Genomic DNA, 19,703 nt, shown 5'->3' with positions numbered 1-19,703 from the left:
TATTGCTGCCCCAAATAAAATTGTGGTACTCTACTAAGAAAGAAAAGGAGGCCGGGCGTGGTGGCTCACGCCTGTAATCCCAGCACTTTGGGAGGCCAAGGCGGGCAGATCACAAGGTCAGCGGTTCAAGACCAGCCTGGCGAACATGGTGAAACCCTGTCTCTACTAAAAATACAAAAATTAGCCAGGCATGGTGGGCAGGCGCCTGTGACTCCAGCTAGTCCGGAGGCTGAGGCAGGAGAATTGCCTGAACCCAAGTTGCAGTGAGCCGAGATCGCACCATTGCACTCCAGCCTGGGCGACAGAGTGAGACTCCGTCTCAAAAAATAAAATAAAAAATAAATAAGAAAAAGAGAATGGATATAGATTAGTCAACTGTTTATTTTTACCAGGGAGGCAGCTGTGTGGAATGAAGTTTACATTGCTTAGGATTACTAATGGCTCTGGTGAGCTACATGAAAGTACTGGGAGAAAATTTAAGTCATTGCATAATTCAGTGATGCCAGCACATTCTTCAGGCATATCACATGTGTGTGTGTGTTTGTCCCTTCAGTTTGAGTCACCTTATGGTCATTGGTCAACCATGTATTAGCTATGACAGCAGGAACATTGGCTAGCTTTTTTCCATTGCAGGTTATTCCTCCAGCAAATACATCAGTGGAAAGTGTCATTTATTGCCTTACTGCACATCCTGACTTTTTGCCTTTTCTCCATATCTCTAGTTTTGCAAAGGGAGGTAAATGATTGCTGCTTTAATGCAGGGCCAGGTTGCTTAAACCCATAGCAGTCCTGCAATGAGCTCTTTTTAATCAGCACCTGAAGTATAGGTTAATGCCAATATGGCTTTTATTACTCCTGCTGTTGATTCCCAAACCCCACCAACATTTTATTGTGAAACATTTCAAAAGTATAGAAAAGTTTCAAGAATTGTTCAGTGAACATTTGTATGTACCATACCTAGATTCTATACTTAATGTATTTGCTGTATTTGCCTTATCATATAAGGCAGATCCTTTTCTCTATCCATCCAATTTTTTTTTAATGCTCTTCAAAATAACTTGTAGACACCAGTATGGTTCAACCCTAAATACTTCCTGGGATTGATTTTATATTAAGAGTGCTTTCCATTGCAGGTGACAGTAATCCAACTCAAAGGATTTAGTAAAAAATGGAATGTATTGGCTTCTTTGGCTGGAAAGGATAGTGGGGAGATAGACTTACAGGAAGAGTTGCTGGAACTAGTGCCTTAGGGACTGGAGCCAAGACTGTGCTATCGGAACAGTTAACTCTGTCTATGCTGTCTCTCATCTGCTTCTCACTACCTGGTTGTGCATTCTCCTATGAATATATCTTCCCCAAGGCAGGGAAGATGGTTATCGTAGCCCCAAACCACATTCTTCCTGCACTGTGATCCTGGAGGCCATTTCTCTTCTAGCTTTAGAGTGAGATAGACCTGGAAAGGACTCCAATTGACCTGACTTGCACCTGGATAAATCATGATGGGACACTGGCCTGGGAGGGTCACAGGGTGTATTACCAGGGGAGATAGAAATGGAAAGTGTGCTGAGTGGAGTATAGTCCTCAGAAACTGCTTTCCCACTCATTCTCTGAGGCTGGCATAATCCTGGTACTTGATTAGGAAAGCACAAAGGAGAGCTACAAATGCAAAAATCGTAAGTAAAACAGTAGTATATTGTATATTGAATCTAGAAGTATGGTAAAACAACAGTACTACTTCATGCACTTGTAGGCTTTGTCCAAGAAATGTAAGAATTGTTCATTATTAGGAAATCTATTAATGAAGTTAATATACTGGTAGATGCTCCCCCCAAAAAAAAAATCTGCTTAAAATTTAACACTCATTCCTGATTTAAACTGCTAATATAATAAGGTTCCAGCTAATGTAATAAGATAAGCAAAAGAAATAATCATAAGGCCGGGCATGGTGGCCCACGCCTGTGATCCCAGCACTTTGGGAGGCCGAGGCGGGCGGATCACGAGGTCAGGAGATCGAGACCATCCTGGCTAACACGGTGAAACCCCGTCTCTACTAAAAATACAAAAAATTAGCTGGGCTTAGTGGTGGACGCCTATAATCCCAGCTACGTGGGAGGCTGAGGCAGGAGGATGGCGAATGGTGTGAACCCAGGAGGCGAAGCCTGCAGTGAGCCAAGATCACGCCACTGCACTCCAGCCTGGACGACTGAGCGAGACTCCGTCTCAAAAAACAAAAAACAAAACAGAAGAAATAATCATCTATCTATTGACTGGATTATTACAGTAGTCTCTCTTTTTTTTTTTTTTTTTTTTTTTTTTGAGGAAGGGTCTCACTCTGTCACCCAGGCTGGAGTGCAGTGGTGTGATCTCCACCGACAGCAACCTCTGCCTCCCAGGCTCAAGCAATCCTCCCAACTCAGCCTCCTGAGTAGCTGGGACTACAGATGTGTGCCACCACACGTGGCCAATTTTTGTGTTTTTTGTAGAGACAGGATTTTGCCATGTTGCCCAGGGTGGTCTCAAACTCCTGGGCTCAAGCAATCTGCCTGCCTCAACCTCCCCCAGTGCTGGGATTACAGGCATAAGCCACCATGCCTGTCCAGCAGTAGAGTCTCAATAGGTCTCTCAGGTTCAACTTTTATCCCCCTTCAGTCTGTTTTCAACACAGCAGATAGAGTGATATTATTAAAATGTACATCATTTCTTAGGTCATACCTCTTTTTGAAGCACTCTAAGCACTACAAGTAAAAGCTGAAATAATCAAGTACTAGACCTTAGCTAATCTTCCCCCCACACACATACTTTTTTTTTTCATCTTCATCTCCTACTACTCTCTTCCTCACCTACTCTGCTCCAGCCATACAGGCTCAGTGACACTCCCTTCAGGGCCTTTGCCCTTGCTGCATAGCTTGTTTTCTCACTTCCTTTAGGTCTTTATGCAAAGGTATTCTTCATGAAGCCTTTCCTGATCTTGCTTTTAAACTGCACTCTACCCTCCTCTTAGGACTCACAGCCTCCCACTTATCACCATATGACAAGTATATTTTACTTACTTATTTAGTTTATCTCTCCTCCCTCACGCCTCCCTCCCTTAAAATTAAGTTCTGGTTTTGTTTCAAGGATTTTTTGTCCTTTCATTCATTGCTGAATCCCCAGTGCTCTGAATAGTGCCTGGCACACAGTAGGTGCTCAATAAAAAGTTGATGAATTAATGAGTTGAAATAAAAACTGTAAATAAATTGTAAATAAAAAAAGGAAGAGAGAAAACTGCTTTGATTTATTAACCGGAAAACTTAAGACAATAGACAAAACTATTAGAACTAATTAGAGTTTAGCAAGTTCTTTGAAAAAATGTAACGGACTGTGTATTAGTCTGTTTTCATGCTGCTGATAAAGACATACCTGAGACTGGGCAATTTACAAAAGAAAGAGGTTTATTGGACTCACAGTTCCACGTGGCTGGGGAGGCCTCACAATCATGGCGGAAGGTGAAAGGCACATCTCCACTGGCAGCAGACAAGAGAAGAGAGCTTGTGCAGGGAAACTCCCATTTTTAAAACCATCAGATCTCATGGGACTTATTCACTATCATGGGACCAGCACAGGGAAAAACCCACCCCCATGATTCAATTATCTCCCACCAGGTTCCTCCCATGACTCATGGGAATTATGGGAGTTACAAGTCAAGATGAGATTTGGGTAGGGACACAGGCAAACCATATCAGATTCCTGATGACATTCAAAATAGAAACAAAAACTGCAAAATACCTAGGAATCAACCTAATAAGAAGGTTAAAGGTTATTTTATAAATAAAAATATAAAACTTGACACAAGGGTATATAACACGAGAGGAAGGAAAGGAGAGACATAATCATGTTCCTGAGTAGGGAGCTCAGTACTGTCCAGATGCAGTATGATTATAATACAGATTCCCAGCAGAAGTGTTGATGGAACTTGACAAGCTGATTTTACACTTCCTCTGAAAGACAAAATGTTCAGGCTGGGTGTGGTGGCTCACATCTGTAATCCCAGCACTTTAGGAGGCCAAGGCGGTGGATTGCTTGAGGCCAGGAGTTCAAAAGCAGGCTGGCCAACATGGTGTAACCCTGTCTTTACTAAAAATACAAAAATCAGCTGGGCATAGTGGTGCACATCTGTAATCACAGCTACTCGGGAAGCTGAGGCACGAGAATTGCTTGAACCTGGGAGGTGGAGGTTGCAGTGAGCTGAGATTGCACCACTGCATTCTAGCCTGGGCAACAGATCCAGACTGTCTCAAAGAAAAAAAAAGAAAAAAGAAAATGTTCAGTAAAAGCCATGGAATCTTTGAAACAATGATAGAAGGACTTGCCTCATCAGCTATAAAAGTAATCTGTATACTAGCAAGTTCAAGTGCTAGCTAGCATACCTTAAAGCTCTGATTATTTTTTTAAGTGCACTATTCCTGTGAGAATAGGTAAATGCCTCAGATAGAGATCCAAACAATAGATCCAACTATATACGACAGTTTAGCAAATTTTGGAAGTGTCATTCCAGATCAGAGGATTAAAATAATATATGATCTTGGAACAGTCATTCCTGTTTGGGGGAACAAAATGCAGTTGGGTTCCTGCTTCACGAAAGTAAAAAAATTCAGTGGAATAAAGAACTAAATGTTTTTTATAAACCAACATATATAATTAGAATGAAATTTGACATTTATTATTTTGTTTATAATACTGACTGGGGAAGGCACAAGAGGAAGACATAAAACCCTTAAGCTTAAAGGTAAAGACGCACAGATTTAATTACATAAAATTTTTAAACTTTGGCATGAAGAAGAGACTATAAACAAAATCTAGTGGATTGGAGAAAATATTTGCAACACATGGCCAAAATACAACTTTTTTTTTTTTTTTTTTTTTTTGAGACGGAGTTTCGCTCTTGCCTCTAGACCTGGAGTGCAATGGCATGATCTCAGCTCACTGCAACCTCTGCCTCCCGGAGAATCACTTGATTCTCCGGCCTCAGCCTCCCGAGTAGCTGGGATTATAGGCACACGCCACCACACCCAGCAAATTTTTGTATTTTTAGTAGAGACAGGGTTTCACCATGTTGGCCAGGCTAGTCTTGAACTCCTGATCTCAGATGATGCACCTGCCTCAGCCTCCCAAAGTTCTGGGATTACGGGCATGAGCCACTGCACCCGGCCCAATACAACTTGTAAAATATGATGAAATATGTAAATTATTCTGAAAAAACTCAAATGACTGACTAGAAAGTAGGTAAAGAATATGAGTATGCACTCAGAAAAAGAAATGTAGATAATCAATAAACATTTGACAACTTCCCTTGTAATTAGGGAAGTGTGAGTTGTAACTCAGAATTCTAGCCACTAATTTAGCATTAGTTGAAGAGTGGTAACACATAATTTAGAAACTTGTGGGAAACAGGTACTCTGGCATATTATAGGTAAATGGTTTAAAGAACAATTTGGCAACTCCTATCAAAATTTAAAATGCAGGCACCTCTTAACCTGGCAGTGCTACTTTTAGATCTCTTCCTTGCAGAAACTTCTGTGTTTGTGCCAAAGATGGACATAAAATGTTGCTCACCATAGCATTGTTTGCAATAGCAAACATAAATAGTAAAAATCCTGAATGTTCAATCATAGCAGCTGGTTAAATAAAAACAAAATAATACAGTACAACAGTTTTATTTGATTTATTTTTTATTTTTGTTTTGTTTTGTTTGAAACAAGATGTCATTCTGTTGCCCAGCCTGGAGTGCAGTGGCTCGATCTCGGCTCATTGCAGCCTCAACCTCCTGGGCTCAAGCAATCTCCACACCTCAGCCTCCTGAGTAGCTGGGACCATAGGCATGCCCCTGTAACCACAATGCCTAACTAATTTTTTGTAGAGACAGGGTTTTGCCATGTTGCCCAGGCTGGTCTCGAACTCCTGAACTCAAGAGGCAGGAGAATCACTTGAACCCAGGAGGCGGAGGTTGCAGTGAGCTAAGACTGTGCCACTTTATTCCAGCCTGGGCAACAGAGCAAGACTCTGTCTCAAAAATAAATAAATAAATAAAAGGTATTCAACATCATTAGTGATCAGGTATGAGCCACCCCACCTGGCCAGTAGTTTTAAAAATGAGATTCAGTTCTATGTACTAAGCTGGAAAGATCTCCAAGCTATAATGTTAAGTGAAAAAAAGCATGTTGCAGAGCAGTGACATATTTTATTGTTTTGCTTATGTAAAAACAAATACTTCCCCAACAAAAAAACACCGAAACTATGTGTTACTGAGAGTTGCATACCAAATTGTTCATGTCAGTTTTCTATGATGAGATGAATCCAGATTGGTATATGAGGATTCACTTTGTAAAACATTCAAGACACAAGGTGTACAGGATATAAGAAGAATATATTAGTATTTTAATTGTTTAATTTTCAAGATAAAGAAAGCATAAATCATGGAGAAAAACTGGGTAAAAATAAAATTTCCTATTTTTTTCTTCATTTCCAGGGAAGCAAGATAATGAAATGTAAACAAACAAGAAAACATACCTGACTGTTCATGCAGCAGTTGTTATAAAAGCAGTGAGCAGTGAGTTAACTATTTACATATAAGATGGGAAGAACAGAGATGAATGTTTAGAATTCAAATATATTGTACCTACAACTGGCTTTATTGTCAGGAAAACAGTGGGGTTCAGCAGAAAGAAAAAGTTCAGAGTACCTGCTCACTTAGGTTCTGATGATGTTAATCTTTACTTAGCTTTGTGATCTTGGGCAAACTACATCTATTTAGCTCTTCGTTTCTTCTTCTTGTTGTCTATCAGTCATCTATCATGTCTAAATTCTGAGTCTGAATCCAAGGAAAATAAGAAATAAGTTATAATATGAAAGCAGCATCTCCGACATAAGCTGCATTATTGGGTCTGCTGAGTCTATGCATCTTCTAAGGGTGGAACTTACAAAGTCATCGGCGACCACATGCTTAGGTAGACCTGGGGGTTAGAGGGCAGTGTCATTGCTGGGTATGGTATATGTTTGAAAAAATTTTTTCATTTCTTTTTCTTTTTATAGATAGAGTCTCACTCTGTCACCCAGGCTTGAGTGCGGTGGTGCAATCACTGCAGCCTGGAACTCCTGGGCTCAAGTGATCCCCCGACCTCAGCCTCCTAAGTAGTTGGGACTTCTGATGCACACCACCATGCCTGGCTTTTTTTATTATTTTGTTTTTGTAGAGATGAGATCTTGCTGTGTTGCTAAGGCTAGTGTTGAATGCCTGCCCTCCCGGGGTGTTGGGATTACAGACGTGAGCCACCGTGCCTGACCTTTGAATATTTCTATTAAAAGAAAAAAGACGGCTGGGCGTGGTGGCTCATGCCTGTAATCCCAGCACTTTGGGAGGCCAAGGCGGGTGGATCATCTGAGGTCAGGAGTTTGAGACCAGCCTGGCCAACATGGAGAAACCTGTCTCTACTAAAAATACAAAATCAGCCGGGCGTGGTTGTACATGCCTGTAGTCCTAGCTACTCAGGAGCCTGAGGCAGAGAGGCAGGAGAAACGCTTGAACCCAGGAGGCAGAGGTTGCAGTGAGCCAAGATCGCGCTGTTGCACTCCAGCCTGGGCAACACGAGTGAAACTCATGAAGAAAAAAAAACTCATGAAACAACAAAAAAAAAAAAGAAGGAAAAAAGACTGGTTGGATACACAACAAACTCATAGTAGTGACCTCTGGGGGGTGAGGATCAATGATGACTTTAGGTTTTTATGTAATACTCCTTTTTCTCCCTCAAAATAGACAGTAAATATTCAACATACATAATTTTAAAAAGCAGTAACGTAGAAAAAAGCAAATATGCCAAAATATTAACAGTGGTTAATTCCGGCTGCTGGGAGTGTGGGTCATTGTGGGTTTTTTAATGCTTACTAGGTTTTCTTTTTTTTAATTAAAAGGTAAATAATTAAGTGACACGTTTCATGGTTCAGTGATGAATAAAAGACTATCTTCTGGTTAATAATTAAATTTGGGAAGCAGAAAATATACAAAGGAAAGAAAGAATTGAATTTAGTTTCACCATTTGATAATAAAATAAGAAACACTAATTAGGACAGTGTTTATCTCTGGGAAGAAGAAGGTCTTTCTACATTTTATATGCTTGCACTTTCTTTGGATAACATAGTTGTGGAAAGGAAACTGTTTTCAGTGTTGTCTTGGCTTTGTACAGCAGTAGTTGGGGAGCTGTTTTTTTCTTGGTCACCTGACCTTTTCATGCTTTTGTCACTGGCTGGTTGTAACTTTGAAAACCAAAGAGCTCTGGGTAACCTTGGCAGTAAAGCAGCCTATTGTCTGATGGGTTGGGAAGTGGGTCAGAGGACCAACTCAATGAACTATTTCTAGTGCAGAGAATGATTGCAAGATCAGCCTTCTATTAAACGTAAAAAAGTGGGGAGAGGCAGGCAATCTTCATGGCCCAGAAAAAGTTTTTCTTACTTTAATCTTGATCGTCTTGCTGTTTCAGCCTTGCTGCTTCTAAGACTTTCTTTCCTGTCACCCCCATATTTTTATAATGAAAATGTTCAAACCATACATAAAATGTGAGAGGCCAGGCGTGGCACCTCACACTTGTAATTCCAGCACTTTGGGAGGCCAAGGCGGGCAAATCACCTGAGGTCAGGAGTTCGAGACCAGCCTGGCCAACATGGTGAAACCCCGTCTCTACTAAAAATGCAAAAATTAGCTGGGCATAGTGGCACGCCCCTGTAATCCCAGCTACAGGGAGGCTGAGGCAGGAAAATTGCTTGAACCCAGGAGGTAGAGGTTGCAGTGATCCAAGATCGTGCCACCGCACTCCAGCCTGGGCAACAGAATGAGACTCTTCAAAAAAAAGTGAGAGAATAGTACAATGAATATTTGCTATACCCACCAGATAGATTCCACAGTTTTTAACATTTTGCCATGTGGTCTATCTTTTTTCTTTTCCTCAATCTGTCTTCTTTTATGTCAAACCTTTTTGAAGTAAGTTGCAGACATTGTGACATTTCGCTTCTAAATATTTCCTTATGCATCTAAGATAAAGGACATCCCACTATAACCATGATAACGTTGCCATACGTAAGAAAATTAACAGTAGATCCCTAATGGCATCAAATACACAGTCCATATTCAAGTTTTCTCAGATGTCTCACAGATATTTCCATTTTTCTTTTTCTTTTTGAGATGGAGTCTTGCTCTGTTGCCCAGGCTGGAGTACGGTGGCGTGATCTTGGCTCACTGCAGCCTCTGCCTTATGCGTTCCAGTGATTCTTCTGCCTCACCCTCCTGGGTAGCTGGGATTACAGGCGCACGCCACCATGCCTGGCTAATTTTTGTATTTTCAGTAGAGACGGGGTTTTGCCATGTTGGCCAGGCTAGGTACGAACTCCTGACCTCAGGCGATCCTCCCGCCTTGGCCTCCCAAAGTGTTGGGATTACAAGCATGAGCCAGCATGCCTGGCCTGTTTTCCTTTTCTAAAAAAAAATTAAAGTTCATAGATTGCATTTTGTTGTTATTCTTTAATCCTTTTTACACTGTAAGAATTTTCCCTCTCTATTGTTTTTGTTTTTTATAACGCTGACTTTTTAAAAACTATTTCTCTTTTTTTTTGGTAGAGACAGGGTCTTGCTATGTTGCACATGTTGGTCTCAAACTCCTGACCTCAACTGATCCTCCCACTCAGCCTCCCAAAGTGTTGGAATTACAGGCATGAGCCACAATGCCCAGCTGACTATTTTTAACTTCTAAAAAATTTTTAAAATTGGCCAGGTGCAGTGACTGACACCTGTAATCCATCACTTTGGGAGGTTAAGGTGGGCAGATGGCTTGGAGCCCAGGAGTCCGAGACCAGCCTGGGAAACATGGCGAGACCCCGTCTCTACAAAAAAAAAATAGAAAAATTAGCTGGGTGTGGTGGTGTGCACCTTAGTCCCAGCTACTTGGGAAGCTGTGGCAGGAGAATCACTTGAGCCCAGGAGGCAGAGGTTGCAGTGAGCTGAGACTGCACCATTGCACTCCAGCCTAGGCAACAAGAACGAAACTCTGTCTCAAAAAAAAAAAAAAAAAAAAAAACACACACACACACACAAATACACATACCATAAAATTTACCATTTTAACTACTTTAAAGTGTACAATTCTGTGGCACTAAGGACATTCACATCGTTAAACTAAAATCACCACCATCCATCCACACAACCTTTCATCTTGTGAAACTGAAGCTGTACCTATTAATAACTACCCATTCCCTTTCCCATCCAGCACCTGGCAACCACCATTCTACCTACCTTCTGTCTCTGTGAAGTTGACTGTTCTGGGTACCTCATAAAAAAGTAGAATCAAACAGGATTTGTACTTTTATGGCTGGATTTCACTTAGCGTAATGTTCTCAAGATTAATCCATATTGTAGCATGTGTCAGAATTTCCTTTTTAAGGCTAAATAATATTCCATTGTGTGTATGTATCACATTTTGTTTATTACTTTGGGTTGCTTCCACCTTTTGGCTGTTGCAAATAGTGCTTCTATGAAGATGGGTATACAGGTATCTCTTTCAGTCCCTGCTTTCAATTCTCTGGAATTTATACCCAGAACTGGAATTTCTAGATCATGTGGTAATTCTATTTTTAATTTTTTAAGAAACTGCCATACTGTTTTCCATAGTGGTTGCACCATTTTGCATTCCCACCAATAGTGCACAAGGGTTCTAATTTCTCCAAATCCTTGCTGGCACTTGTTATTTTCTAGTTTTTTTTTTTATAGTAGCCATACTAATGGATATTAAGTAATGTTTCATTATGGTTATGATTTGCATTTCTCTCATGATTAGTGGTGTTGAGTTTCTTTTTGTGTGCTTGGCCATTTGCATATCCTCTTCAGAGAAATGTCCTTTGCCTTTTTTTTTTTTTTTTTGAGACAGAGTCTTGCTCTGTTGCCCAGGCCAGAGTGCAATGGTGTGAACACAGCTCACACTGCAGCCTCAACCTCTTGGGCTCAAATGATCCTCTCACCTTAGCCTCATGAGTAGTTGGGACTGCAGGCACATGCTGCCACATCAGGCTAATTTTTTTTTTTTTTTTTGAGACAGGGTCTTGCTTTGTTGCCCAGGCTGGAGTGCAGTGGCGTGAACACAGCTCACACTGCAGCCTCAACCTCTTGGGCTCAGATGATCCTCTCACCTTAGCCTCATGAGTAGTTGGGACCACAGACACATGCTACCACATCCGGCTTTTTTGTTGTTGTTGTTTGTGGGTTTTGGTTTTTTTTTTTTTTTATACTTTTTACTTTTTGTAGAGACAGGGTCTCCCTGTGTTGCCCCGTCTGGTCTCAAACTCATGGGCTCAAGAGATCCCCCACCTTGGCCTCTTAAAGTGCTGGGATTACAGGCATGAACCACCTGCCTGGCTTCATTGCCCATTTTCGAATTGGAATTTTTGGTGGTGGTTGTTGAGTTATATAGATGGGTTGTCTTTTTACTCTGTTGGTTGTGTCATTTGATGCACAGAAGTTTTAAATTTTAAATGTCCAGTTTATATATTTTTTTATTTGTTGCCTGGGCTTTTGGTGACATTTTCAAGAATTCATTGCCAAATCCAATGTGACAAAGATTTTCCTTTGTGTTTTCTTATGAAAGTTTTACAGTTTTAGGTTTATGTTTAGGTCTTTGATACATTTTGAGTTAATTTCTTTATATGGTGTATGGTAAGGTCCAACTTCATTCTTTAGATATCTAGTTTTCCCAGCACCATTTGTTGGAAAGACTGTTCTTATCGAGTGGTCTTGGCATCCTTGTCAAAAATCATTTGACCAGAGAGGTGAGGGTTTGTTTCTGGTCTCTTTATTCTGTTTCATTGGTCTGTATGTCTGTCTTATGCCAGTATCCCACTGTTGATGACTGTAGCTTTGTAGTAAGTTTTAAAATCAGGAGTGTGAGTTCTACAGCTTTAATCTTTATCAAGATTGTTTTGGATATTCAGACTCTTGAGATTCCATATAAATTTTAGAATGGATTTTTCTACTTCTGTAAAAAACATCATTGGGATTTGAGAAGGGATTACACTGAATTTGTAGATTGCTTTGGGTAACATTGACAGCTTAACAATATTGTCTACCAATGCATGAACAGAGGGTATCTTTTCATTTATTGCTGTCTTCTGTAATTTCTCTCAGAAATATATGAGTGATCCAGTTTCTCTGAATTCTCACTGTTTGGTAGTCACTGTTTTTCATTTTATCCATTCTAATAGATGTATAGTAATATCTCATGGTTTTAATTTGCATTTCCATAATGGATAATGATGTCAAACATGTTGTCATAGGGCTTCTCTGCCATTTCTGTATCCTCTTTGACAAATTGTTTCTTTATACCTTTTGCCCATTTTCTAATTGGATTTTTGTTTTTTTACCATTGAATTTTGAGAGTTCTTTATGTATTCCACATATGGTTCTTTTTCAGATGTGTAGTTTGCAGATATTTTCTCCCGGTCAGTAGCTTGTCTTTTCATTCTCTCAACAGTCTTTCATAGAGCAAAACTTTAAAATTGTAATAAAGTCCACATTATCATTTTTTTTTTCCTATGGATCACACTTTTTGGTGTCAAGTGTAAGAACTCTTCACCAAATCCTAGGTCCAGAATATTTTCTTCTGTTTTCTTCCAAAGATTTTATAATTTTACATTTTACATTTAGATCTGTGATGCTTTAATTTTTGTATAATATATGAGGTTGAGATTTACGTTTTTGCCTATGGATATCCAGTTATTCTAGCCCTACTTATTGAAAAGACTATCCATCCAACATTGAATTGTTTTTGTGCCTTTGTTAAAAATTAGTTAGTTGTACTTGTGTGGGTCTGTTTCTGGTTACTCTGTCTGTTCCATTGACTTATGTGTCTGTCCCTTAGCCAGTACCACTCAGTCTTGATTACTTTAGGTATGCAGTAAGTCTTGACATTGGGTAGAGTGATTCCTCCCACTTTTTCTTTTTCAAAAAAAAATTTAAGCTATTCTAGTTCCTTTGTTTTTCCTTATAAGTTTTATTTGTTTATTTTATTTTTAAGAGATGAGGTCTCACTATATTGCCCAGGCTGGCCTCGAACTCCTGGACTCAAGTGATCCTCCCATCTTAGCCTCCTAGTAGCCGAAACTAAGACCTGTATCATTGTTCCTGGCTTATGTAAATTTTAGAATACTCTCTTCTACATCTATAAAAAATATTGGATTTTCATAGGGATGTGTTAAACTTATCACATTGGGGAGAATTGATATCAGTACTATGTTGAGGTTCCTAATCCATGAACATGGTATGTCTTTTTATTTATTTAGATCTTCTTTAATTTCTTTAATCAGTGTTTTGTAGTTTTTAGCATGTAAGTGCTGTATATGTTTTATTAGGTTTATAACTAGGTATTTAATTTTTAAGAGATTATAAATGGTATTGTATTTTAAATTTTGGTTTCCTATAAAGTTACAATTGTCCCATCACTTTGGAAGGCCAAGGTGGGAGGATCACTTGAAGCTAGGAATTAAAGACCAGCCTAGGGAGGCAACAAAGTGAGACCCTGTCTCTCCAAAATTTTTTTTCAAAATTAGCTTGTGTGGTGGCATGTGTCTGTAGTTCCAGCTACTTGGGAGGCTGAGGTAGGAGGATCGATTGAGCCCATGAGTCCAGGAGTTAGAGACTGCAGTGAGCTATGATCACACCACTGCACTCCAACTGGACATCAGAGCAAGACCCCGTTTCTAAAAAAAAATTACAATTGATTTTTATATGTTGATCTTGTATCTTGAAGCCTTGTTGAACTTACTTATTAGTTCTAGGAATTTTGGTAGAATCCTTAAGATTTCCTACAGAGACCATCATGTCATCTACAAATAGGACATATCTGCGAATAGGAACAGTTTTCTTTCTTTTCAACCTATGTGTCTTTTACTTCCTTTTATTGCCTTATTCTGTTGGCTAGAACTTCCAGTATTATGTTAAATAGGAATAATGGCAGTAGACATGCTCATCTTCTTCCTTACCTTAGAGGAAAAACGTTCAGACTTTGACCATTATGTGTAATTACAAACTTTGCTTGGTGGGTTTTTTAAATGATCTTTATCAAGTTGAGGAAACTATTTCTAGTTTTCTGAGTGGCTTTTTTTCTGTTTTTTTAATTGATGCATAATAGATACACGCATTTTCAGGGTACATTCATATAATTTATAAAGATCAAATTAGTGTAGTTGGGATATCCGTCAGTTCTGAGTGTTTTTATTATGAATGGGTGTTGACTTTTATTAAGTGATTTTTCTGCATCAGTTTCTTTAGCCTGTTAATATGAGGGATTACATTGATGGATTCATGAATAATGAACCAGCCTCGAGTATCCCTGTGATAAATTCCACTTGGTCCTAGTGTATAGTTGTTTTACATGTTGCTGAATTTTACTTACTATATTTTGTTAAGGGTGTTTACATTTAATTAAAAAAAAAATTGCCAGGTGTGGTAGTGCACGCCTGTAATCCCAGCTACTCAGGAGGGCTGAGGAGGGAGGATCGCTTGAGCCCAGGAGTTCAAGTCTCGCCTAGGCAACATTAATGAGATCCCATCTCTTTAAAAAAAAAAACAGGATGTTTACATCTATATTCATGATGGATTTTGGTTTGTAGGTTTCTTTCTCTTTTTGATACTTTCTGTTTTTGACTGATGATTAAAGGGGAAACACTCAGACAGCATCCTCTCCCTCTTACTCTCCCAGAGGAAGAAAACAGTCATCAATGACGAATGGCAGTTGCAGCAAAGCAACATCAAAAACCAGCTTTATGCTCAGGAGAGACCACTGTGCCTCCTTCTGTGGTTTCTAGTGCTCTACTCATTCAGGGAGACCTCTCTAATAATGAACTATAGAAATGATCCCTGTAAGTATAGTCTTTGGTACTATCTTTGTCTAATTTTGATATCACATGTAAGACTATGAAACTCTTCATGGAAGATAGTGATGAAGACCACCAAGTCATGGAGTGAATGAGTTGGGGCATAGGAACATCAAAAAGAATCCAGCAGGGCAGCCGGGTGTGGTGGTGCATGCCTGTAATCCCAGTACTTTGAGAGGCTGAGGCGGGTGGATCACTTGAGGTCGAGTTCAAGACCAGCCTGGCCAACATGGTGAAACCTTCTTACTAAAAAGTACAAAAATTCGCTAGGCATGGTGGTGTACATCTATAAGCCCAGCTACTTGGGAGGCTGAGGCATGAGAGTCGCTTGAACCCATGAGGTAGAGGTTACAGTGAGCCAAGATTGTGCCACTGCACTCCAGCCTGGGCGAGAGAGTGAGAGTCCATTTCAAAAAAAAAAAAAAAAGAATCCAGTGGGGCAAAAGAATTCAGGAATTAGTGAAGAGAAATAGTGTAGTTTGGCTGTAAATACTGTTTTGAGGTGAGTGTAAGGCAGTGTACTGGAGGAGATTCAGTAAGGGATGGGGATGACACCTGGCTTCATAGGTGGAAGAATTAGTGTAGTTGGTTTGTAGAGGCTGTTAGTTAATAATGATGTAGTAGGACTGGGATTATATTGACTGTAGAGAAAGTATTAAATATAAGAGTGTTAGGAAGCTGGGTGCGGTGGCTCACACCTGTAAGGCATGAGGCGGGCGGATCACCTGAGGTCAGGAGTTCGAGACCAGCCTGGCCAACATGGCAAAACCCCATCTCTACTAAAATACAAAAATTAGCCAGGTGTGGTGGCACACTCCTGTAATCCCAGCTATTCGGGAGGCTGAGGCAGGAGAATCAACTTGAACCTGGGAGGCAGAGGTTGCAGTGAGCCAAGATCACTGCACTTCAGCCTGGGCCACAGAGCCAGACTCCATCTCAAAAAAAAAAAAAAAAAAGTGTTAGGGAATGAATAGTAGAGGCAGATCCTGGACCTGGAGATGATGATGAGACCAGGTGGAAGGATCAGTCTTGAGCAGGAAATCGGGCGCCTCTCTCTGGAGCTTCTGGGAAGGAGGGGATGGGTACGGAGAGAATGGGGTCCTTAGAAGAATGTGAATGTCTGAGAGTGCCTCACATTTTGCTTGAGCAAAGGGCTATCCCTAGGGCTGAAGGAATAATAGGTCTGCACAGAAATGGAAGCAAGTATTCTCTGCTGACACTCCCTATATGGATAGCTGTGAGGATGAATTAGAGCTTTGTTTAGGTTCTCAGGCCAGTTTGGGGGTTTAGTTTGCATTTGTTTTTGAGACAGACTGATGAGGACCACAAGTAGGGTGATCAGTGTGGAAACTCTTCTTTGAAAAATCTTCAAAAATGAAAAGTCATTGGAAGTTCTTGGAGTCAGCTGCTGAGTCTTAATCCTTTCCACCATTGACCATGAGAGAGGGACTTTGGCTTCATCCTCTATTGAGGAGTTTGTAATCAGCAGGTCAGACTTAGTCTTCAGACCAATTCTGCACAATCTCTTCCAGAAAACAAAAGAGAAAGGAACCTTCCCAATCCATTTTATGGTTCTGATACCAGAACCAGACAAGAATCAATTTCCATCCCTAGCAAAGTCATTCCTCTTCCTTATGCCTCCATTGTGGGACACAAAATGCTGCTCTTCTCACAGGGCTGTCCTGGCACTCAGGGAACCATTTTCTGTTCTTGTTGCAGCTGCAGCCGACTTCGGCAGGTTCAGCGCATCCTCACCCAGAGCAGCAAGTCTCGGCCGGATGGGATCCTCTGCATCCTAGGTCAGTGCTTTTAACAAGGTGGGACTCAGGGCTTGGGCAACTTGGCTTTTTTTGTTCACAGGAAGGTATTAGTAATAGTACCAATATGAAATAAGCTGTGAGTTGGTGTCCTCCTAGTTCTTGTTCCCCCGAAATTTGTTGCTGTTTTAATGAGGTTAGATGAGCTATCAGGGAGATAGGAAGCCCATTTTTGGAGCTACTTCTGCCTTAAGCCCTTCTTTTAGCCTCACATATATAGCTACCTCCTGCCATGACATGTCCCTCTTGCCCAGAGTCATACTCTGAGACTTCACAGACATCAGGAACTAGGTAATAAATATATACCTAAAGCATTGAGAGATGGTAGTGAAGACAGTATTGTTTAATTTCCTTTTTATTTGTCTCTAATTCAGCCCCTCTAGACTGTAAGCTTCATGAGGGTCATTTGCAGGCATGTTCACCACCATACCCCAGCATCTAGTACAGTGCCAGACCTTGAGCCTCATAATTGTAAAGTGATGGGTGTTTGTGGTTCCACTCACTTGTCCTCTTCTTCACATTATTGGGTTCTTTTCAAGCCACCTTAATCTGCCTTTGTTTGATCCCAAGTGTTTTGGTAAAGATCTCTTTGAAAGGTGAAGATTTTTCTCACCCTTATTCTTAAGCTAACTGAAAGCATTCCAAGATGAATCCTTTTCAGAAATTAACAGGCTCCATAATCTGTGCTGTTTGATTATCTCAATTACAAGACTTTGGAATTCAAGTAAAGGTACTTGATGCTGAGACCTGTTTCTTTCACAGAATTGCTTAACTTGGTTTCTGGCACAAAACTGGTCTGAACTGCATCCTTCAGCTTGATCATCAGGGTTTTGCTGAGCAGGGGCAAATTATTGGCTCATTTGCTCCCCATAGTACAGTACAGCTGATCAGAGCCTCCTTTGCCTTGCAGGAATCGATAGCAGGTACAATGAAGGCTGCAGAGAGCTGGCAAATTATCTTCTATTTGGTTTGTACAATCAGAATACCAGTGATTTTGAGAAAACGGGATTTTCTGAAGAAGTGCTAGATGGTAAGTATATATTGGTAAACTCTGTGTGATAAAAGAGTAAGAAGTTTATTTATTTGGATCCTTATTTTATGGTCTTCTTATGGAAAAAAATTTAAAATAGTCCAAAGCCCCAGTAAATGTTTGCTTTTTAAAGAATGAAAAAACATGGCATTTTTTCTTTGCTGATATATTTAGTAGCAACAAGTAGTTTTCAGAATATATTTACTAATTCTGCTTTAGAGAAACAAGTAAACATCAGTGTTTGGCTTTATCTCTTTTTGGCAAAGTACTGGTTTTCCTTTTAATTGCCCATTGCCTCTACATGCTAACGGTTCAGATTATATGGTGTTGTCCTGTGAAAGCACCTTCAGTTTTGAGTTAAGGATGGGCCTGCAGGCAGCTCCTACAAGGAAGATTTCTTGTGGCTTATCAGCCGAGGAACAAAGGCTCCTTGTCCTGCTGTCTTTGGGAATTATTTTCTCTGTGACTTTAATTCATGAAGATGCCTGTGACTACAATGCTGGATTTCTGTTTGTGTTCCCCTTTCTGTAGCACTGAGACACTCGGCCTGTGTTGATGTTGCTGGGGGCTATTGCCCAGGAGCTATCTCTGATATCACATATTTAGAATCATGTCTTGTATGCCAGATAGGTCAGGAGACACTGGAATAAACAAAATAAAAGTGGACAAGAGACAGACAGCTCTTGTGAGGCAGCTGGGGGAGGCATGAAAACAAACATCTGATGTGAAATAATATTGCTATGTGTCTAGTGCAGTAGTTCCCAACTGGGGGCAGTTTTGTCCTGCAGGGGACATTTGGCAATGTCTGAAGACATTTTTGATTGTCAAAACTGGGTAGGGAATGCCACTGGCATCTAGTGGATAGAGGCCAGAGATGATGCTAAACATCTACAATGCACAGAACAGTCACCTAGAACAAGGAATTCGCTGATCTAAACTGTCAGTAGTGCCGAGGTTGAGAAATCCTGGTCTGGTATATATGAAAATTCTTCTCTGGTTAAGTCCTTAGTAGTATTTATTCTTATAGACTGATTAAAGCTTTCCTTTTTATTAGGAAGTGCAAAAAGAGTAGACTGAAATTACTCCTTCCATTAAATTTTTTTCCATTCAAATTTGGTTTCAGATTTTGATTACAAAATATTTTTTTCCTTACGTTATACAACATCTGCTGGTTTAGAAAAAAGTAATCTTGGCAGCTCGTACCAGCCACACATTTCACCGCAGCCGAGGTTGCTAAGGACATTACAGTACTGAAATTAAGGAAATAGTTTAAATTCTTAAAGGTGTGCTTTTTTGCTTATTTTTGTTTTTATCTTTTCTTTTTGAAACAGAGTCTTGCTCTGTTGCCCAGGCTGGAGTGCAGTGGTGTGATCTTGGCGCACTGCAGCCTCCACCTCCCGGGTTCAAGAGATTCCTCTGCCTCAGCCTCCCGAGTAGCTGGGATTACAGGCATGCGCCACCACGCCCAGCTAGTTTTTGAATTTTTAGTAGAGACAGGGTTTCACCATGTTGGCCAGGCTGGTCTTGAACTCCTGACCTCAGGTGATCCCACCTTGGCCTCCCAAAGTGCTGAGATTACAGCTGTGAGCCACCACGCCTAGCCTGTTTTTATCTTTTTACCTGGCACAGTGGGTGCTTAGGAAATGAGCATTTTCCTATAAATTAATAAATTTGTTTATACAAGTAGTTGGGCAGCAGAGATCACCAGATTTCTACATTTCGATCTCATATGGGAGGGGGAAAGGCCAACATGAATTTATTTCTAAAAGCAACTTTTATTTATTTATGTATTTATTTATTTTGAGACAGAGTCTTGCTCTATCACCCAGGCTGGAGTGCAGTGGTGTGATCTTGGCTCACTGCAGCCTCCGTCTCCTGGTGGAGTCTCCTGCCTCAGCCTCCCGAGCAGCTGGGAT

The 19,703-nt window shown here is 40.4% G+C and overlaps 1 protein-coding gene and 1 non-coding gene across 4 annotated transcripts in view; one reads left to right on the top strand and one right to left on the bottom strand.

Moving 5' to 3' along the window:
• Positions 1 to 19,703, top strand: part of C13H20orf194 (chromosome 13 C20orf194 homolog) — a 166,876-nt gene that overhangs the window by 14,447 nt on the left and 132,726 nt on the right. For 2 of the 3 annotated variants that reach the window (XM_030825350.1, XM_030825349.1), the window contains exons 2-3: positions 16,660 to 16,739; positions 17,668 to 17,787. In XM_030825350.1, coding sequence (XP_030681210.1) covers positions 16,660 to 16,739; positions 17,668 to 17,787 — 200 coding nt within the window. Of the gene's footprint in view, positions 1 to 14,849; positions 14,926 to 16,659; positions 16,740 to 17,667; positions 17,788 to 19,703 lie in introns of those variants that run through there. The other variant, XM_030825351.1, reaches the window with a different exon arrangement.
• LOC115838178 lies at positions 14,728 to 14,939 on the bottom strand. The gene has a single exon (XR_004033213.1). It is a non-coding gene; the product is annotated as a small nucleolar RNA U3 (small nucleolar RNA).

The sequence above is a fragment of the Nomascus leucogenys genome, chromosome 13 (genome assembly GCF_006542625.1).
Source record: "Nomascus leucogenys isolate Asia chromosome 13, Asia_NLE_v1, whole genome shotgun sequence".
Taxonomy (NCBI): domain Eukaryota; kingdom Metazoa; phylum Chordata; class Mammalia; order Primates; family Hylobatidae; genus Nomascus; species Nomascus leucogenys.
The sequence above is the reverse complement of the archived record's forward strand: the minus strand, read 5'-3'. Positions and strand labels throughout refer to the sequence as shown.